Below are 22,067 nucleotides of genomic sequence, written 5' to 3'. Positions count from 1 at the left end.
ATTTCTACAGTATCATCTTTACCCGGACAGAAAGACATGCTCTTGTGAAAAGAAGAAAAACAAAAAGATACCTGAGGCCTCATTCGTGGATTCCATCGCACATAATAGTTTACCCACAATTCCAAATGACTCAGACTAGCAACAGGATATAAGACGTGGTTTTCATAATTCACAAAGAAGGGATTAGAAAATTCATCGAGCTGGCTATTGATATAAGACCATAAAGATATAGTCTTTGTATATACATCCTGAAAAACAAAAAAAGAACACATTGAAATAAATTCAACTTTTCTTCATATCCTTAAGAATTTGTATTACATAGAGAAAAGGACTTGCATGATGAAGTGAGTTCCAACCCTGAAAAATTCAGGGGCATTTACTAAGCCCGACCCCCCTCCCCATGCAGCGCCTCATGCTGGGGATGGCATGAGCATGCAGTGAGCACGCACACCGGTTGCTGTCCTGGAAAAACATATTGCTGAGTTAGGTAACATTTGGTGACTATGTCTGTGTGAGGCAGAACGAGAACTTTCTAACAACCACAGGATGATGGGGCCCGTCAATAACAAATACATTTTTTATTCTGGTTTGCAGTTTGTTTTTGTGACTCAATACTGGGCACTGTGGGTAGAATTTACAGATAAGATTCCTTTCACTGGAAATCACGGCTCCCTGGAGAAAAACATGCCAGGGTGGCAGACTGGAGAAGCCTTATAGAGAGAAGTAAATATACCATTAAATTATATCTCCCCACCTCCCAATTTTACAGTACACCATTTAGAAATGCTGTAACTAATCGGTTTACTCAGCTGAATGAAAACACCCAAATCCACAGGCATGGTGGGGCAGATAAACAGTAAACATGCAGCAAGTACAGTGACAAAGTCAAAATGAGACAATGGAGAGGCCAGGAGTGTTTTCTACCATTCTGCTGCTCCCAAGCCAGCTGACCTCCTCACAAGCTATCTAGACACGGAAACTTCCACTAGGACCTTTTCATATTTCATATTTTGTACTTATAAGAGAAACACCAGCAATAATTCAAGGGACCCTGAATAGCCAAAACAATCTTGAAAAGGAGAACAAATGTGGAGTTCTCATACTTCCCAATTTCAAAACTTACTACAGTAATCAATACAGGTGCTACTGGCATAGGGTGGAGAGACATGTAGATCAGTGCAACAGTACACAGCATACAGAAACAAACCCCCACATTTACAGTCAACCGACTTTCAACATGGGTGACAAGAAAATTCAAGGGGGAAAGACAGTCTTTTCAACAAATGGTGCTGGGACAACTGCATAGCTACAAGCAAAAGAATAAAGTTGGACCCTTACCTCACACCACATACAAAAAATAACTCAAAATGGATCATAGTTCTAAACGTAAGAGCTAAAACTAGGGGCTGGTCCCATGGCCGAGTGGTTAAGATCATGCGCTTCTCTTCGGCGACCTGGGGTTCACCAGTTCAGATCCTGGGGGTGGACCTACGCACCACTCATCAAGCCATGCTGTGGCAGCATCCCACATAGAAGAGCTAGAATGACCCACAACTAGGATATACAGCTATGTACTGGCGCTTTGGGGAGAAAGGAAAAAAGAGGAAGATTGGCAACAGATGTTAATGCTCAGGGCCAATCTTCCCCACCAAAAAGTATACTTAAAAAAAATTAGCTAAAACTATAAAACACTTAGAAGAAAACACAGGTTCAAATCCTCATGATCCTGGGTTAGGCAATGTTTTTTTTCTTCTTCTTTTTTTTTTTTTGAGGAAGATTAGCCCTGAGCTAACATCTGCTGCCAATCCTCCTCTTTGTGCTGAGGAAGTCTGGCCCTGAGCTAAGATCCGTGCCCATCTTCCTCTACTTTATATGTGGGACGCCTACCACAGCATGGCGTGCCAAGTGGTGCCATGTCTGCACCCAGGATCTGAGCCGGTGAACCCCGGGCTACCGAAGTGGAATGTGCGAACTTAACCGCTGTGCCACTGGGCCGGCCCCGGCAGTGGTTTCTTAGATATGACACCAAAAGCATAACAACAAAAGAAAAAACGGATAAATTGGACTTCATCAAAATTAAAAACTTATGTGCTTCAAATGACACCATCAAAAAAGTGAAAAGACAACCCACAGAATGAGAGAAAATGTTTGCAAATCATATCTGATAAGGGACTTGTATCTATAAAGAATACATAAGGAACTCTTATAATTCAATAATAAAAAGACAATCCAATTAAAAATGAGCAAAGGATCTCAATAAACATTTGTCCACAGAAAATACACAGATGGCTAATAAGCACATGAGAAGATGCTCAGCATCATTAGTCATCAGGGAAATGCACATCAAAACCACAACGAGCTCCCACGTCACACCCACCGGGATGGCTAGAATCAAGACGCTCAGTAACAAGCGCCTGCAAGGATGTGGAGAAAACGGGCCCTCGGACGATGCTGGTGGGAAGGTAAAATGGTGCAGCCGCTTTGGAAGACAGTCTGGCTGGTCCTCAAAAGGTTAAACCCAGAGTCGCCATAGGACCCAGCAAGTCCACTCCCAGGTATCTGCCCCCCAAACATGAATGCATATGCCCACAGAAAACTTGTATGCGAATGTTCATAGCAGCTTTATGTGTAACAGCCCAAGTGGGAACAACCCAAATGTCCGTCTGCTAATGACTATATAAACAAAATGCGGTCTAGCCACACGCTGGAATAGCACTCAGCCAGGAAAAGGCATGAAGAACTGGTACCGGCTGCAACATGGAGGAACCCTGAAAACAACATACTTAGCGAAATAAGCCAATTGCAAGAGGACAAATATGTATAATTCCATTTATAAGAAATGTTCAGAATAGGCAAATCCATAGAGACGCAAAGTAAATTACATGCCAGGGCTGGGGGGAGGGGAGAACGGGGAGTGACTGCTAATGGGTATGGGGTTTCTTTTTGAGGTGATGAAAATTATATTAAATTAAATAGTGGTGATGGTTGTACACTCTGAATATACTAAAAACCATTGAACTATACACTTTAAAAGGGCGAATTGTATGGTATATAAATTATATCTGGAGAGAGCTGATTTTTTTTTAAAAAGTACATTTTGGAAAAAAAAGATAAAAACTATAACTGTTTAAATTCTACATATGAAGTTCATTCTTCTGTTGCCGAGTGTTTTTTAAACGGCTTTATTGAGATATAAGTCACATCAGAAGATTCACTCTTTAAAATGTTTTTTTCTTTTTATTATGAGGTTCACAGAAGCCCATCACGCGGGGCCTGAAGAAAGTGGATTTTCTCCTGATCACAATGGGAAGCCACAGGGAGGTTTCAAGCAGGGGACAGGCACATGACGGGACTGAAGCTCGGGAACGCTGCCCTGATTGCTGGTTTAGAGTGTTCTGGAGGTCAGAAATGGAGGCAGGGAAGCCCGTTCCCGGGCAGCTGCCTTAGTCCAGAGGCGAGATGGTGGGGGCCTGACTTGGCCTTGTAGCTGTAAAGCAGTGAGAAGTGGCCAGATTAAGTCTATCTGGGGGACGGGGCCAGCAGTTCTCGCTGATGGACTGGACGTGAGGGCGAGGGAAGAACTGAAGACGGCCCCTATGTATTTGGCCTCACAATCTCGATGGGCAGAGGTGCCATTATTGAGGTGAGAGAGAGCAGGGGAGGGGCAGGGGAACTTAGGTCCCTGAGAATGAGGAAGTCACCTAGAAAAAGAACAGAGTTTGGGGTGGGAAAAGAACCCAGGCCTGGGTTAGAGATGAATGGCTTCGAAGGAGGAGACTGAGTGGGCGGGGCCAGGGGCGCGGGGGCGCCAGAAGGGAGGCGGGCACGGAGTGAGGGGGTGGTCAGCTCTGGAGGCTGCTCAGAGAGAGGGAGGTGGGCGCTCGGGGCCTCCTGTTTTCCCCTCAATTCTCTGATGTTCTCATACACTTAGCCCACAGGCGGTAGTCCTTTTCTGTTAACCAGAGGATCCTCTTTAAGCTGCCTTTTCCCAGTGCTTCCTCACTTTTCTTCATTCTTTTATCCCAAAATGAGGAGAAAAACAAAAAGGTGAAATGTAACTCTGAAAAGCTTGGTAGCTGCTGCTTTACTGGGTTGACGGAAAGGAAAGTTTAGCTTGCTACCTACATGGATGTTTTGGGCTCCTCTATAGACTTCATTATCTAAGGTCTCCAAGTACCCTTCAGTCCAACTGCAGAGAATGCCAAGCAGAACCGTATCATTTCGGAATCAGTGCAGTGGAAAGTATGTGAGCTTGGAGTTTAGGGGGTCCAGAGTCTAGTACTGACCCTAGAGACCTTAGAGACCCCAGAGAGCTGTGGGCTCGCTGGGTCCCAGCCCCCAATGTCCATAAAGTAAGGGGCTTGTATCAGACAACCTGGCAGATTAGACACATGCTCTGGGGCTGGGGAACCCTGGGAGGGCGTCTAGCGCCACCCCTCCATTTACAGATGGCAGCAGGCTGGACCCAAGTCCCTTCTCCATTCTGTCCCCCTTCTACAGTGGCACTTAACGGGAAAGGCGTCCGAGCAATTGGGAAGCAACAGACAGGCTACACGACACTTACCTCTTTGACTCGCTGCTCTTCACAGTTGCACAAGAAAGTCCCAAAGAGACAGCTATAAAGGTGATCCAAAATTGTAATCAAGAATAGTTCATTAAACTCGAATGCTGAAGGAAACTTAAATGGAGAGAGAAATAAGGTTTAGTTTTAAAGTTCAATTTCTAAAACAAAGTGGTACTAATTTTTTGTGAAAGACAGCTAAACTGCAACTTGGAATATAGTCAAAGATCAAAAGGAAAACTGAGCTCATCTAGAACTTAACTATCTCTAGTTTCAAGTTCAAGCATATAGATCTGGTTGAGAGACAACTGGAAGCAACAAAAATTGTTGTACCCTTCAATGCCTAAAAAACTTATGTAGTTCCCACTTCTCACCATGATGGTAGAGCAGAGCCTACATTCACCCTTCTGCCAGAAACAATTAGAAAGCTGAACAAAACATGCGAAACAACTGTTTTCAGACATTGGCAAGAGGCAGCCCAGGACTGTGACCCCCTGAGAGAAGGGAAACAAATCAGGCAAGTCCTACTATTGTCTCAGCTTTCCACCTGGGGGCACATTTCTGAGCCACGGAGAAGGCGGGGGCATTCTCAGGCACAGCATATACCAAAGCTGCCTCAAGAAGAAATAGAAAGTCTATCTATTAAAGAAAGAACTCATAATAAAAAACCTTCCCACAGAGACAACTCCATGAACATACATTCCCAAATCCTTACCAATATATACGCAAGTTGAATTTGACAATATATAAGAAGGGTAACACAACATGACCAAGTGGTGTTTATCTCAGGAATGCAAGGCTGGTTTAACATTTGAAAATCAATGTTATAAAAAAAGATTAATTACTGTCAGAAATCAATTAACAGAATAAGGAAGAAAATCACATGATCATCCAACTGTCGTTTTAGGTCATTCTTAATGGGGTTTTGGAGAATTCCAATGAAGACTTTACCATTGCCAGGAGGTTCTAGCCAGTAGCTGGCATTTAGTAGCTATGAGGAGATGACCTGGAAATAACAGTAATGATCCTGGCAGCAAGCATGTACTGGAGGCCTACCATGTGCCAGCATTCTAACTTAAAAACATAGTAAAATATTCATCACCTACTGAATGAAGCAAACTACCCAGGGTATTTTTGTCAGTTTACTTTAAAGACCTATTCCCCAATCAGAGTGATGCTGGCACACTATCATGACTAATCCTGTCATCTCTAGAGTGACAACCAGGATCACTGACAGACAAATTTATTTTTTAGCTTAGCTTTATTATTTTACTGGACCAAGGACAAGCTTCTCAATTAGAAACAAGCCAAATCCAGGAATGTTCAAACTCCACCTGAATTTACCTTTTTAATTATCCAGTTTAAAGAATGCTGCTCAGCTACCTTAGTCTGCCTCTATCTCCACCTTAAGGATTGCTTTCAGAGACACAATGCTCTCCTAAAGAGCCCCAGCACAATACCACTTCGTCAGAAACCTCTAGAAACTAGCTGTGGTGGTTCTTATTAGTATTCTTCTTCTTAGATGGACTAAATCAATGATGAACTAAATCAATGAAATCCGGCTGAAATGCTAAAGACAGCTACTGGGGAATCCTCTTTCAAAGCCTTTAAGATTGCCCCTTGTGACTCTAACAATGATCTCACATTCCAAATGGCTATCTTTTAAAAGGCCAAGACCATTATGTCCACTTTCCCAGTATTTTCTATGCAGCTTAGTTATATCCTATTTCATAAATTACTGGCACCACGAAATTTACTAATTTAAGCAAATATATAACATTTATGTATATTGAAGCTTTATTAAATCAAGGATAGGAACGGAAGATCTACACTTTATTTTCCAACATTTAAAAGTATATGTTTACTAACAGGACAGCAAGGCTTTTACTGACATATTTGTGAAGTCGTATGAGTCTTCATTCCTAACCCCAAGCCTGCATTCTGGACCTGGCCAAGTGGGCACCAGGCATGGGAGGTCCAGGTGGGCGGGGCCCATGACACGGGGGGCTCCATCTACTCCAACTGGGTCAGGACTGCTATTCACATTCAAAGGACATTGGGCCATTAAGTTCAACTCAGAAAACATTTCATTAGGGGAAGCGGCAACAGCTAGAGTAATACAAACAAAAGAGTAAGTCTCTGACTCACATTTTTGGCTGCTTCTCCTGGAAACTATACCATCTACCTAAAAAGCATGGTCTCAAAAACTCCATAGAAGCCCATAATGAAATTCTGCACCTCTTGAGGACCAGACATACCGACGCCGATTAAAGCCATCCCAAAGGGTAGCCTGCTACACCGCAGGTTTGTACAATGCCTTCCAGAAAGAGTCCCTCCATTACTTTTTCCCTTAGCTCTTTTTACGTCAATTGTACACACAGACAGTTCATTTTATTCTGAGATTTCTGACAACTTTACACTGATGTAGCTTACTTGATTTAGCAGTAGGCAACCTAAAAATAAGTTAATCTTGTTACATGAATGCATCTTTTCTAACAAGCTACATTTCATTCACTTAGACTTAATTGATAGTTAAAGACTAATCATTCATGTTTCTGCTTCTAACACATTAACAATGGTATTTTAAAAGAAATTAATTATACACATTTCAGAGTCTTAGAGCTGTGAGAGGCATCTGAAATCTTCCAATCAAACCTCTTCTTTTCATTCTTAAAATCCAATAAACAATATAAAAACGATATAGACGACATGAAAATAGGCACTAAGCAAAATGAAAAATGGAAGTCAGTTTGAAGATGTTAAACACACACACACATTTATCTAGGCATTTGGGAGGAATGAGCTACTTCATATCCACAAAAGTGGTGCTTTTCAGAAGCATCAGAAGTCACTCAAGCATTTCCATGTGCCAACCCATTACTCCCATGGGCAACAGAGGCTCCTGGTGGGGGACTGGGCTGCTGCTGTTTCACAGACTACAGCGTGGGGGAGGCAGAGGTCCTTTGCAAAGGCCCCAGAGCGACGGTGTAAGGCGGCCAGGAGGATCAATCAGGTTCCCTTCACGTGCCTGAATCAGCCAAGGCCACAGCTCAGGGCCAACGGGAGGGAGAGAGCCCAGACCACGGGTCGGTCTCCTCTCTCTTCCCCACAACCCTGACCTCAGCCAGGCTGGGCAGCAGGCCCTTGGCAAGCTGCTCTGTCTTTTGTGCTCTCTCTCCGTCTGTGCACCACCTCCCCCCCTGTATTTACCCTCTCTCTATCTCTGGATCTCTCTGGTTCCAGGTCCATTTCTCTGGCACTATCTCCTACCATGAGGATAAGACCCCAAACTCAGGTTTGGATGGTGGAGATGAGGGGAAAAAACAGCACATGCCTCATGGCCTGCTGTGACCTGAAGCCATCTGGGCCCAGCTAGCCTGGGCAAGGAGATTCCTGCACAGCCCCCGGCTTACCAGGGCCCTGTGCACTGGGGTTTGGAAGCTAAGCACCAGGTCATGACGGGATACTTGACAGCTTCCTGTCTGCCGTTGCTTCTTGGACTCTCATTTCTCCCAGAGACCCTGGGATTGGAGGGGCTGTGGCCTGGGGCAGGGTGTGCAGATTCCTGGATTCCCTGGTCTAATGCCCTGTGCTGGCCTAGGGCTTCAGTCCCATCCCCATTTCTAACACCTGGCAGGATCTTCCATTTCCTGCCCAGCAGGCGACTGGGTTTCCTTCTGCTGACAGAAGGGAGTAAGAGAAGCAGAGTGACGAAGGAACAGGGCCCTGTTCTACACACTTGCTGGACAGGATGACGGACCAAAACAATGTGCACGGGAAAAGTAACTTTTAGTGTGAAGTCGGTTGTTTCTAACTTTCTGCTCATATTCTAAGTGAATTAGAATCAAACTGAAATAATAGAAGAGTCATATTTTACACACGTACACACGTGTTCATTTTGAATGAACGTGAAATGAAAGTTTATCTAACCTTCAACTTTAAGATATGTTTGAATCAGACTATGTGAGTCAGAAATATACTTGAAATCTCTCACCTGTCTTGTCATTTGCCAAACACAATCAATAAACTGAAGAAATATTGGGGATCGGTCAGCATCCGCGTGGTTGTCATTGCCATGGCCCACACGCTGAAAGGAAACAAGAGGTTAAACATTTTAATGTATGCTATGGTCCTCTCAAAAGTCACTTTAAATTGCCTAGTAACAAGAATCATGTCTCTTTTGTATGTCCCAAGGCCTGGAAAGAATTCCTGGCACATAATGTGCCACTCAAAAATGTTCATCAATTGAATTGACTTCCATCACTCTCAGGAAACAAAACTTCAGTGTACTATATATTTACCTGTTGATTATTTTTATAATTTTTCTTTCATATAGCTGGACTCAAGAAGTTACAAGCAAACAGCCAGCAAACTTTTTAGTCCAAATGAAGGGGTCAACTCCAGCCACCATACCAAGGGCACAGTGGCAACTGGGACTGCCAATTAGCAGCTCACAGGGCATGTTGTGACTGCCATTTCCTCCATAAGTGTCAAACAGATTTTCCGTTTTTCAGAGATGTCAAGAAGTCTGAGAATCAAAATAATGATTAACAATCTACAAGTTTTAGCCAATTCTGCGTGACTCGGAGAACCCCAAAATCTCACTCTTGAAATGAGAATGGGTGAGTCCTTGCTCGAGGCAGTCCAGTCAAGTACTGCATTTCTTTTTTTTCCAGTTTTGAGATAAGTGACACCCAGTATGATATTTCATACCTTTTGATATTTTAGAAGATGTTAATAGATTCATATAAAAGGTAAAAGATAATTTCAAACACAAACAGGACTGACAAAAACACTGAAAATGTCAAGTTAAAAATTAGCTCAAGAGTAAGCATTCTAAAAGAATGCTTCAAATAATCTGAGACTAGGCAAAAGGATGAGAAAAAAACATTTTGAAGATACAACGCGATGACCATGTAGAAAGAGCAAGAAATACTGGGCCTATGAAATTTCCACCAGGAAAGACATAAAAACAAGGAAATAACCAGGTCAACATCAAACCTCAGGGTAACACTGTATTGCCTTTTTAAAAAAATTTTTCATTGTGGTGAAATATACATAACATCAAATTTACCATTTTAAGCATTTTTAAGTATAGAGTTCAGCAGCATTAAGTACACTCACACTGTTGTACAACCATCACCACCATCCACCTCCAGAACTTTTTCACCTTGCAAAACTGAAAAGTGTCCACATTAAATACTAAGTCCACATCCGCTCCCCCAGCCCCTGGCACCCACCATTCTGGGGTCTGTCTCCATGAGCTGGACTGCTCCAGGACCTCACGTAAGTGGAATCATACAATACTTGCCCTTTTGTGACTGGCTTATTTCACTTAGCATAACGTCCTCAAGGTTCATCCATGTGGTAGCACAGGTCAGAATTTCCTTCCTTTTTAAGGCTGAATAATTCCATTGTATGTATGTACCACAATTTGTTTATCCATTCATCTGTTGATGGACACAGGTCGCTTCCACGTTTGGGCTACTGTGAAGCATGCCACCATGAACATGGGTGCGCAAATATCTATTTGAGTATATACCCAGAAGCAGAATTGCTGGAATATATGATAATTCCACTTGTAATTTCTTGAGGAACCGCCACCCTGTTTTCCATAGCAGCTGCATGCATTGCCTTATTTCTGCACAGTCATGCATCGATGGGGACATGTTCTAAGAAATGCATCGTTAGGGGATTTCATCGTTGTGCAAATGTCATAGAGTGTACTTACGCAAACCTAGATGGTATGGCCTGCTGCACACCTAGGCTACATGGTACTACTCTTACGGTGCCACCGTCATATATGTGGCCCGTCATCGACCGAAACGTCGGCACATGGCACAGACTGTACTTCCCTCATAAGGGATGTGCAGAGCCTGCTCCTCGGCCCTCAAGGCACTAGGGAACAGTTTGATACTGACAGCTGACAATTTGGGATTCATTCTTTCTTTTAGCATATATTCACTGGACTCCTATGGCGCTTGCAAGGCCTTTGGGCTTTCCAGCATTTTCATGGTGTCTAGCAGAGGCCAGGCCCTGGCTAGACACCTGGGGTACCAAGACAAATGAGACACAGTATCCGTGCTCGATGAATAATTCATCTGTGGTCTAGTTGTGGGAGAAAGACGTGTAAGTAATGAGGGCGCTAAAGTGTTCCAAGGGCTTCTGAGTGTGAGAGGTGTATGGTGGGGCCACAAGAGAGCAAATGGCCATCCTAGAATGGGATAGAGGAGGGAAAGTCACAGTCACGGCAGAAGTCTCATTTGAGATAAACCTTGAAGGACAGGAAAGTGCCTGATTCCTGGTTAGCCAGGGTTATATTATATTTGAAGCAGTGGGAACGTGGTGGGGGCACAAGGGACACCAGAAGTAGTTGGAAACGGTTGAGCCTCAGGGGATGATGCAAGAGGAGGGAGGTGAGATGAGGCTGGAAAGGTGGACTAGGGCCAGATCAGCAAGGGCCTTGAATGCCATGCTGGGGAGTTTGCCCACAATCCACTAGGCCATGGGCAGGCTCTGAGGGATTCACGCTGGGGCGCAGCAGCATCACATCTGCTTCTTGGAACACCCTGTCTAGCTGCAGTGAGGAACAACAGATTGGAAGGGTGTAGGCGACAGAGAGGCTAGTTAGGAGACTGCCATGATAGACCCTCAGGAGATGGCCAGGCCTGAATTAAGGGGGCATCAGTGGCAATGGCGAGGAGACAACAGATTTGAAATCCGTGTATTTAAAGTCTTGGGACTGGCTGAGATCACTCAGGGATCAAGCACACAGATGAGAACCGATCCAAGAACTGAGCCCTGGGGCACCAAAACATTAAGAGGTTGCGGAGGGAGCAAGGAGCAGAAGGCAGGAGGAAATTCAAAAGGTTGTAGAGACCTAGAAGCCAAGTGAAGAAGGTGTTTCCAGAAGAAGGGAAAAATCAACAGTGTCAAATACTCAGGACAAGTAAGAGAAGGACTTGGCAAAGTGTGACAAGAGCAGTTTCGAGGGGGTCTTGTGAGGAGGAAGTCTGGCTGCAGCGGGTTCAAGACAGACCGGAAGGAGAGAAAGTGATAGTGAGTACAGGCAGCAGTTTTGAGGAGCTTTGTTGTAAACGGGAGCAGAAAATTGAAGGGACAGCTGGAGGGGGAAGTGGGGTCAAGAAGATTGGTTTTCTAGGGTGGCATAATGGCATGTTTCTATACCAAAAGGAATGATCTAGGAGAGAGGGGAAAATGGAGGTGGACAAAGGCAGAAACAGTTAAAAAGTGGTCCATGATAAGGTCCAAGAGGCAGATGATGGAACAGGTGGGCAAGAACAGGAATTGGCCTCAGGTAGGAACTCAGCTCATCCACAGAAACTCGGGGAAGGTAGAGTACAGAGACCCATCAGGCGGATGGCTGCAGGCTTGAAACCACTGTTAAAAGGCTGGCTCCACCCTGACTAGCTGGGTAACTTTGGGCAGATACCTCACTCTTGAAACATCAGTTTCCCCATCTGTCAATGACAGTACCTGCCTCACAGGATCATTATAGGATTAAACCAGATGATACACGTAACAGTGCTAGACACACAGTCGTACTCAGTAAGTTGAGGAGATTTTGAATCTTATGATCTTACTGCCTTGGTGAGCCCCAGTGTTAGTAAATAGGGTCTGGAGCAGCAGAGTGCTGTGGGCATGCCCTGAGGCATGGCGTGTGCCGCCATTGCTGGCCTCTCAAGAGATGGCCTTTACCACTGCCCTTTTAGTAAGGGGCCCCTGCTAGTTTTTTTTCACCCAGGACACACAGTTTGGGAGGGAAAGGTGGAAGAGAATGGCCTCTGAGTCTTCAGAGAGGGCCACGTGCAAATACTAGGCAAGACTCCACACTCTCTCTCCTCCCCACTGAGCCCAGCCTGTGCTGAGAGGGTTAGCAACAAAGGAGGTCATGATAATGTTTAACATAATAAGAAGAGCTAAAACTTACCCACACAGCATGGGCCAGGCACAGTCCTAAGCACCTGACACATATAAACTCATTCTTTCCCCAGCCCCCTACTCCAGCCCTGCACAATACTCCATTTCAGAAGGGACACCAAGGCACAGAGAGTGAAGGGATGTGTCCAAGGATGTGACAACAGCTCCCAAAGGGCATGCAGCTCAGAGGCTATGGACCTGCCCTTCCCTCTCCTCCCCAAGAGTGCAGGCACACCACATGCACTTGGCGCCCGACGGTGGGAGCCGCTGAAGGTCTCCCACTGCCCATCCTCCTGCTTTCCACTAGTGAGTGTGAATGGGGTTTCAGGAGCATTCCGCCTCCTGAAGTTGCATTCCAACTGCACTCCAATGCACCGTTCAGACAAATCCCCAATGGTTCAATGGCCCAGATAGACCAGGAATTTGCTGCCATTTGGACTAAAGCACAAATGGCAGCCCAAGAATGCCCTACCAGATGACCTAGCAATCCCACTCCTAGGTATATACACAAATATGAAAGCAGGCTGTTATGGTCTGAATGGGCGCCCCCCCCCCCCCCATTCATACGTTGGAGCCCTAACCCTCAGTATCTCAGAATGTGACTGTGCTTGGAGACAGGGCCTTTAATGAGGTGATTAAGTTCAAATGAGGCCATTAGGGTGGGCCCTAATCCAGTCTGATTAGTGTCCTTATAAGAAGAAGAAATGTGGGCACAGACTTGCACAGAAGGAAGACCACGTGACGAGAGAGAGAAGACAGCCGTCTGCAAGTCAAAGAGAGAGGCCTCAGAAGAAACCAACCTTGCCACATCTTGATCTTGGACTTCCAGCCTCCAAAACTGTGAGGCAAATTTCTGCTGTTGAAGCCACCCAATGTGTGGTACTTTGTGTGGCAAAAGCTTATACACCAACGTTCCCAGCAGCACTATTCACAATAGGCAACAGGTAGAAACAACCCAAGAGCCCATCGACAGATGAATGGATAAACAAAATGTGGTATATACATACAATGGAATATTATTCAGCCATGAAACGGAATTAAATATTGATATATGCTACAACATGGATGAAGCTTGAAAACATTATTCTTAGTGAAATAAGCCAGTCACAGAAAGGCAAATATCGTATGATTCCACTTATGTCAGGTACCCAGGACAGGCAAATCCATAGAGACAGAAAGCAGATTAGTGGTTGTCAGGGCCCAGGGGAGGCGGGAACAGGAGTGACCGCAATAGGTATGGGGTTTCCTTTCCGGGTGACGCAAATGTTTTGGAACTAGATAGAGGTAGTGGTTGCACAACACTGTAAACGTATTAAATGCCACTGAACTGTGTACTTTAAAATGCTTAATACTATGTTATATGAATTTTACCTCAAGTAAAACAAAAGGCATACCTATACTAAAAAAATAAACAGAATTCCCTACCAGGAACATACAATGCTGAGGTCCATGGTATTCTATTATGGCAATTCAGATCCGATACGGAGCAGAAAGCCTGCGCATGCATGCATGCGTGATACGTACTACGGATGACAGGGCAAAACAGTAAGCATGAGCCTCACAGCCTCAACTTACCAGTGCAAACTTATGTCCAAAGCTGATCCACTCCTTTTCTATGAGAGCCTCGAACCCTTTAATGGTACGATAATAACTGTCCAACATCAGCATGGCCAGAGACGTCAGCTGGGCTGTTCGGTCCCAACCATCGCTGCAATGCACCACCACCGAAGTTTTCCCAGATTCTATTTTATCAGCAATTCTTACTGCCCCAGCAAGAAGCATCTTCAGAAAAGAAGGCACATTAGACCAAGTGACATTTAATTTCTACTGCAGCAAAAATAATTCTGGGGAGAACACTGGAAGGTCCGGTGAATAAACCAAACAAGAATGCAATCAATTCAGAATCACTAGGAAACATTAGCACCGTGGGGAAGAAAAATTTACACTGAGAAAAACTACAGCAGTAAATAGGGGCCTTTATTAAAGGGCCACAAAGTGCTTTAAAAAACTGATCCGAAGCAAGCACTATCGCTTGTATTGTCACAAAAGCCCCCAACAAAGACCAGACTGGATAGTGCCTAGGGAACTATGAAAGCCCGAGTACACAGCAAAGGTGCACTTCTTCGCAATGTTGAGAAACCACTTGGACGGACAGACAGGTTTATGGCACAGACACAGAGAAACCTTAACCAGAAAGCCTGGAAAGGACTGGCCCTCTTTACCCTTATATACTCTAGCCAATGCGTCCCATCCACGTTGGACAGCCACCGTGCCTCATCGATGGAAGGGTACACGATCTCTTTCAATTTACGTAGTGACTCTCTCATCACGTGAATGTTGTGGATCTCCAAGAACACGAGTTCTGCGTTGGGGTAAGCACTTTCACTTTCATATCCTCCACCCTTTGCCTGTGAAAAACAAAAGCTATACATCACTTCAATTCTTGTCAGTGTTACCAGATAGAGACCACTAAAGAAGCAACAAACTCATCTGTTTACAACAAACCTCCTACATCCTTGTACAAGTTATGAGTTTCCTGGGGCCACTGGAACAAAGTACCACAAACTGAGTGGCCTAAGACAACAGACATTTCTTCTCTCACAATTCTGGAGGCTGGAAGGCCGAAGCCAAGGGATTGGCAGGGCTGTGCTCCCTCAGAACCCTCTTGCTTCTGGTGGCCCAGGTGTTCCTGGTTCACAGACACATTACTCTGATTTCTGCCTCAGCATCACATGGCCTTGTCTTTGTGTCTCTGTCTCTTCTCTCCTTATAAGGACAACAGTCAGAGTGGATCAGGGCCCACCCTAATTCAAGATGACCTCATCTTAACTTGATTACATTTGCAAAGACCCCATTTCAAAATAAGACCACGTTCACAGGGACCAGGAGTTAGGACTTCAACATATTTTTCATGGAGACACAATCCAACCCATAACAATCCTCCATCACCCGTCGTCAATTTTTAAACCATTAACAATTGGATCTTACTCAAGGCAAATTAGGTTTAAAAAGGTTCTGTTAGTGCCATCTATCTGAATAGAAAAAGTTGTACTACCACAAAATTTCTGTATAATAAAGCAACTTGTAAATCCCAAACAATGAGATTCATTTAAGCAATTTAAGTAAAATAAAATGCAAATGTAACAAAGAAGGGAGATGTGGCTCACCCCTTGGTAACCTCATAACAAAATCTGGTCTGTAATTAGCTTTTATTTTGTAGAAGTCAACATTCAAAACACATCTGTGATGAGAATATACAGAAACTGAAACCCTAATGCACTGCTGGTAGGAATTAAAATTGTGCAGTCTCTGCAGAAAAATGTTTGACGGTTCCTCAAAAAGTTAAACACAAAATTACCATATGACCCAGCAATTCTACTCCCACAGAACTCCCACTCCCACAGAATACAAGTATTCAAACAACACCTTGTACACGACTGAGCACAGCAGCACGGTTCACATCAGCCAAAAGGTGGGAGCAACCCCAGTGTCCATCAGTGGACAAACAGACAGACAAAATGTGGTCTCTGCATACAACGGAATGTTATTCAGCCATAATACAGGCTACAACATGGATGAACCTTAAAAACATTATGCTAAGTGAAAGAAGCCAAGCACAAAAGACCACCTAGTGTATGATTTCATCTATATGAAATGTCCAGAACAAGGAAATCTATATAGACACAAAGTAAATCAGAGGTTGACAGGGGCTGGGGGAGGGGAGAATGGGCAGTGACTGCCAATGACATAGGGTTTCCATGTGGGGCTATGAAAGTATTCTGGAATTAGACAGTGGTGACTGCTCCACGACATTGCGAATACACCAGAAGTCGCTCAATTGTAAACTCTGGAATGGTTCAAATGGTGAGTTTTATATTGTGTGAATTTTATCTCAATAAAAAAAAATAATAAATGCATCTGTGAACGCAAAGACCACACCCTTCCTTTAGTCTCCAACCATTTACAGAGTGGATATTAATGGTTGGCTCTGACCTAAACACTGGGGCAACGGTTGTGAACAAGTAGAGACCCTGGTCCTCTAGGCACTCAAAATCTGGTGAGGTAGGCAGGTGAGGAGAGGGGTGAGTGCAGCATGGGGGGCAATCCTTTGCTCCAGGAGAGCAAGGGGTGTGCTGGGACTACACGGCCAGACTGGTGAGGCTGCGGGGGGACAGCAGAGACATCTACACTGAGAAGAGAACACAAGTTAGGAAAGCTCTGCTGTGGGGAGGAAGGTCAAGAACACAGAAGGCAGAGAGGCCATCGTGTCTGGATGCCCAGAGATGGGCGAGGACGTGGCTTCCTAAGAGGCAGGCAAGAAGTTCAGCAGAGAGAACACTAGGGCAGTGGTGAGAGCAGCGAGAGATGAGGCCAGAGAGCAGCCAGGGGCTGGATGGCGCAGGGAAGGGGGAAGGAGCGCGGGGAGGGCTCGATCAGACTTGCAGTGTAGAATCATCACTGGCCGCACCGGGCAGTGGGAACTGGGGGAGGGCAGGGCCTTCCACAGGGAGACCAGCTCGGAGGTGGGCAGTCATGTGGCTGAAGCAATCACGGTGGAGGCGGCAGAGCAGCGAGATGCATCTGCTGTGAGATATTTAAGAGGCTGATCGGGGCAACGGAGGTGGGTAGCACAGGAGGTGACAGTGACACCCATGATTCTGGGCTGGGCAAACCAAAAGATGGTATCAGTTAGTGAGATATAGACTATTGGAGAAGAAACAAGAGCGTCCGGCTTTGAGTATAGTGAGCAGAAAATGTGTGTGAGAAATTTAAGTGGAGATGACTACAGGCAGCGGGATACGCAGGTCTGGGGCTCAGACGAGAGGTCTGGCACCTGGCTGATTATTGGAGGCCAGAGGTAGGGTGCTCCAGGTCAGTGGGTAAGGAGAGGAGAGAAGAGAAGGCCGGCAGCCTGAAGAAGGCCAACATTCAAGGAACACAAAGCAAAAGAGAAGAAGAGCAGCCAGATAAAGAAAAAAGGGAGAAGAGTATTTTGAAAAGGAGAAGTTACTTGACTATGTCAAAAGCTCACAAGATCAAGGAAAATAGCTGAAAAATACACACTGGATTTCGTGACAAGAAAGTACTTGGAGACCTTATCAAGAAGGATCTGGGCCGAGATGGCATGGGAGCTGGTTTTGCGCAGCTCAGGGGCTGCGTGAGCGGCGGCGAGCACCTAGGGGTATCACGGAGACACCTCCTCCAAGTCGTCTGTCTGCAAAGGGCAGCAGACGACGGTGCTGGCAGGAGGGGACAGTGCCGGTGAGCTGAGGGAGGCCTTATTTGCATGGACGGGAAAGACTTCGTGGGCAGGAGTGCTTCCCGAGAGGGGAAAGGACAAAGATCCCAGAGAGGGAAAAGGGGCGGCTGGCAGTAGAATACAGGGCACGGGGAGGAGGCCACCCTCCCACTGTAACAGGATGCAGGAGTTAGTATCCAGGTCTGGTGGCAGGAGGGGAGGGACTTCCTTTTAAGGGCTGGTTTGTGCTAGGTGCAGAAGGAAGCAAGGTCAGCTGTTGAGGATGAAGGGGCTGGGGCAGGGTCATCCATTAGAATGGTCAGAAGGGGGCCGAAATGGCCCCTGGGAGACTGGGGGTAGAGGGTGTGGACTTGCCCGCAAGCACTGAGGACCCAGTCGAGGCTGGAGAGCATGAATCTGGAGCGGCTCCAGCCTGCACACTGTGAGCCTTTTACTCTCCTGGAACTGTGTTCGGCAGCCCAGGGTGTGGGCATGAGAGACGCAGGCAGGAGAAGTGAACTGGGCCGGGCAGGGGTGTCCGAAGGGCTAAGGAGCCAAGGGGCTGGCCAGAGGACATGAGACAGGACGACCCAAGGAGGCCGGGCTGGGCAGGAGCCGTGAATACAGGCGGGGCCGAGAAGGAGCGGCGGCTGAGCATGATAAAGTCTGCAGCGGTGAACGTGACTAACAGCAAACCAAGAGAACTGCGAATATTTGAACGCCAGCTTATAATTCAAGTTATTCCCCAGAATTGAGAGACTTTAACTTCAATAAAACACTTTTTGAACACCAACTATAGGCAAAGCAGTCTTGCATGCAGGCCTGCCTCTATGGCATAATGAGTTTTTCACGAAAAAATAACCAAAGGCCCCCTGAAGACACTGCTGACTGAGGCAGTAACAGTACAGCGTTGTGATTAAAGACACAGGCCTTGGTGGCAGGGGAAGTGGGTCTATAAGCTCAACTCTGCCACCCAAGTGACTACGGCACCCTCACCTTCTCTCTGCACCTCAGCTTTCTCACCCATAAAAACGTCAAAGGGTCACTGTGGGGATTACATGCTAATTAAATAAACTAAATTCCCTTAATTAAAGCTAATCCACACAAAGCTTGGTGCCTCCCCCCTGCCCAAGCTACTCCGGCACTGTCCTATCATTACCTCACCGAGCAGCCCCAGGGAGGAAGGCCTGAGCTAGGCAGAGGGCTCAGCCGTGGCCACCCCCCCAGGGAGCTCAGGCACTGGGGAAGGGGCTCCGCGAGGCGGTGCGCTGGGCCTCAGGCTCATCAAGCACTTCAGCACGGAGGAGTAGGTATTAACCAGGAGAACATATTTCAAGGCAATCTGTTGCCCGGAAAGTGATTACCAAAGATCAAATAAGACAAATGGCAATCAGCAACTGGGTTATGGGAGAAAGAGAGCGTGAGTGCCTACCGTGTGCCAGGATGCAGACAACAGGAGGTCTTGAGACAGAAGGAGAAGGAAGGTGAGCAGGGGCCCCACCTCTACCCCGGCAGGAGCAGCGGGATGAGGTTCAGAGAGTTCTGGAAGACAAGAACTTGCTAACCAGACCGCTCTCTGGGGCAAAGCAGAGTTCCGGAGAGAAGCTAGTGATGTTGGGAACTGTTACCCACCAGCCCCCAGGTCTCCAAGAATAAGCTGAGAGCAGCAGCAGCACGGCCATCCCCAACCCTCTTGGGAAAAATAAACCTGAAAGCCCTTGGGAAGCAACCATCCGAAGGATGGCCTCAGGCTTCCTGGATTTCAGAACAGCTGTTCGGAGCTTGTTGAAGGCCCGCCATGCTCTCTGCTCATCAGGATGTCTGTGCGGGGCGGCAGCAGCAGGGGCTCCCAGCGGAGAAAAGCAAAGCCTCAGAGAAGGCGGGCGACACCAAGAGGCCAAAGCCACAAAGCAACGGGGCAGGACTCCCACGCCCTTAGAGTCCGAGTCCGCACTCCTCCCCTAAAACAGACTGCAGGAGTGTGTCCCCGCCTAATTCATACGTTGAAATCCTCACGTCGAACGTGGTGGTATCTGGAGCAGGGGTTGGGAGGTGATGAGCGGGGAGCCCTCCCGCCTCCCGATGGGATCAGTGCCATTCTAAGAAGACACACAGAGAGCTTGCCTCTTTCTGCTCTCACCACGTGAGGACACAGGGAGAAGGTGCCTGTCTACAAGGCAGGAAGCAGGCCTTCACCAGACATGGGATCTGCTGGCACCTTGATCTTGGACTTCCCAGCTTTCAGAACTGTGAGAAATAAATGTCTGTTGTTGATAAGCCACCTCATCTGTGATATTTTCTTATAGCAAGCCTGAGCTAAGACGGCCCCTGTCCCCATTTCTCCTCTGGACACTCCTCCTCTCCTGGCATCTAGGACTCCTCCCTCCCTCGTCAGGGTCTCCTCCTACCACTTGGAGCACTCCTTCCTTCGCAGACAGTCCCTTGCTTGCCGTCCACAGGTGATGTGTGGTGCTGGGCCCCTGCTCATGAGACCTAGACTCCTTTGGGGATCTCATCCCCTCCCCCCCAGGGCTGCAACCATCACCCAGCATGCTGCTGGGCCCCAATCTCAACCTCCAACCTGACCTTTTGCTGAGCTCCAGAGCTTGACCTTCCCCACATAGGCTCCTCAAATGCAGCAGGTTAAAACTAAATTCCTTCCGTCCACATTCACTTTCTGAAGAAGAAAGCCGACCTTAAACCCTTTAGCACTATTGCACGGCCTCCATAATAGAGTGTGGGCTTGGGAATTCACATACAATGCTACTTGCCATTTGGTCCTCTGAATGGGCACCGTCCTTTGAGAGAGGACCCGACCCCCCAGCCAGCCAGCCGTTCCCTCCCCAGGCATGGAGCAGCCACTGTGTGATGGCCCAGTTCTGGGGATACTCAAGACCTTCACAGTCCCTGCCATCACGGAGCCGATGGCTAGACCGTACTGAGTAAGGACTCTGAAGTGCACTGAGGGTTACAAACAGGGAAGTGCGGGGCCGCACAGCACGGGGAGACCTCCAGGCATCTGGAAGTACCTCCCTGATGAAGTCCCATTTAAAGTGTCCTCTCATGGGGGCCGGCCCCGTGGCCGAGTGGTGAAGTTTGCGCGCTCCGCATCGGCAGCCCAGGGTTTCGCCGGTTCGAATCCTGGGCACAGACATAGCACCACTCATCAGGCCATGCTGAGGCGGCGTCCCACATGCCACAACTAGAAGAACCCACAACGAAAATACACAACTATGTACCAGGGGGCTTTGGGGAGAAAAAGGGAAAATAAAATCTTTAAAGTGTCCTTTGAAGGATGGGGGAGTGGTTAGCCATGTGGGCAAAGGCTCTGAGACAACACTAGGATGTGCTTAGGGAACTGAAAGAAGCCTCGCACGGCCGGGCCCGTGGGTGGAGGGCTGTAGGGGCCTACTGTGGAGTCGGATGTCCCTGCCTCAAGGCACTGGGGCACGCACAGCTGTACCTGTAGAAGGCCGCTCTGGCCGTCATGGCGAGACGAGCCCGAAGAGAACCTCTACAGAGTACCAGCAAACTGAAGCCAGCAGCCTAGTGTGACGATTATACCCCATGACCAAGCGGCATTTATCCCAGAATGCAAGGGGGTGTATGGGTTTTCCACGGCTGCAGTAACAAAGTGCCACAAACCAGGGGGCTTAAACCAAACAGATACATTCCCTCCCAGTGCTGGAGGCCAGAAGTCCAAGATCAAGGTGTGGGCAGGGTTGGCTCCTTCTGGAGGCTCTGAGGGAGCAGCTGTCCCAGGCCTCTCTCCTGGCTCAGGTGGTGGCCGCAGTCCTTGGCATTCCTTGGCTTGTAGCTGCATCACTCCAGTCTCTGCCTTCATGGTCACATGGCCACCTTCCCTCTGTGCGTGTCTGTGTCTCTACATGGCCTTCTTACAAGGACACCAGTCATTGGATTTAGAGCCTACTCTAATCCAGTATGACCTCATCTTAACTGATTACATCTGTAAAGACCCTATTTCCCAATAAGGACATATTCTGAAGTTCCAGATGGACATGAATTTTGGGGAGACATTATTCAACCCACTATAGTGGTCAGCATACAAAAATCAGTGTAATACACATGAACGGGATGAAGGAGAAAAAACCCACATGATCATCTCAATTGATGCAGAAAAGGACTTTGAAAATACCCTTTCATGATAAAAACACTCAACAAGCTAAGAACAGAAGGGACCTTCCTTAACCTGACAAGGGTATCTATGAAAAACCCGCAGCTAATATACCAAATGGAGAAAACTGAAAGCTTTCCCCTGAGATTAGGAAAAAGACAAGGATGCCCACTTTCACCACTCTTCCATTC

General features: G+C 46.8%; 1 protein-coding gene across 12 annotated transcripts in view; it reads right to left on the bottom strand.

Moving 5' to 3' along the window:
• The window catches only part of MTMR1 (myotubularin related protein 1), a 68,362-nt gene that overhangs the window by 9,640 nt on the left and 36,655 nt on the right, over positions 1-22,067 (bottom strand). For 10 of the 12 annotated variants that reach the window (XM_070604869.1, XM_070604857.1, XM_070604858.1 and 7 more), the window contains 5 exons: positions 14,725-14,910; positions 14,078-14,284; positions 8,556-8,648; positions 4,565-4,678; positions 72-248 (listed from right to left, as the gene is read on the bottom strand). In XM_070604869.1, the coding sequence (XP_070460970.1) occupies positions 72-248; positions 4,565-4,678; positions 8,556-8,648; positions 14,078-14,284; positions 14,725-14,910 (777 nt within the window). Of the gene's footprint in view, positions 1-71; positions 249-3,210; positions 4,015-4,564; positions 4,679-8,555; positions 8,649-14,077; positions 14,285-14,724; positions 14,911-22,067 lie in introns of those variants that run through there. The other 2 variants (XM_070604867.1, XM_070604868.1) reach the window with 1 other exon arrangement.

This window comes from Equus przewalskii, chromosome X (assembly GCF_037783145.1).
Source record: "Equus przewalskii isolate Varuska chromosome X, EquPr2, whole genome shotgun sequence".
Taxonomy (NCBI): Eukaryota; Metazoa; Chordata; class Mammalia; order Perissodactyla; family Equidae; genus Equus; species Equus przewalskii.
This window is presented reverse-complemented; position numbering and strand designations above follow the sequence as displayed.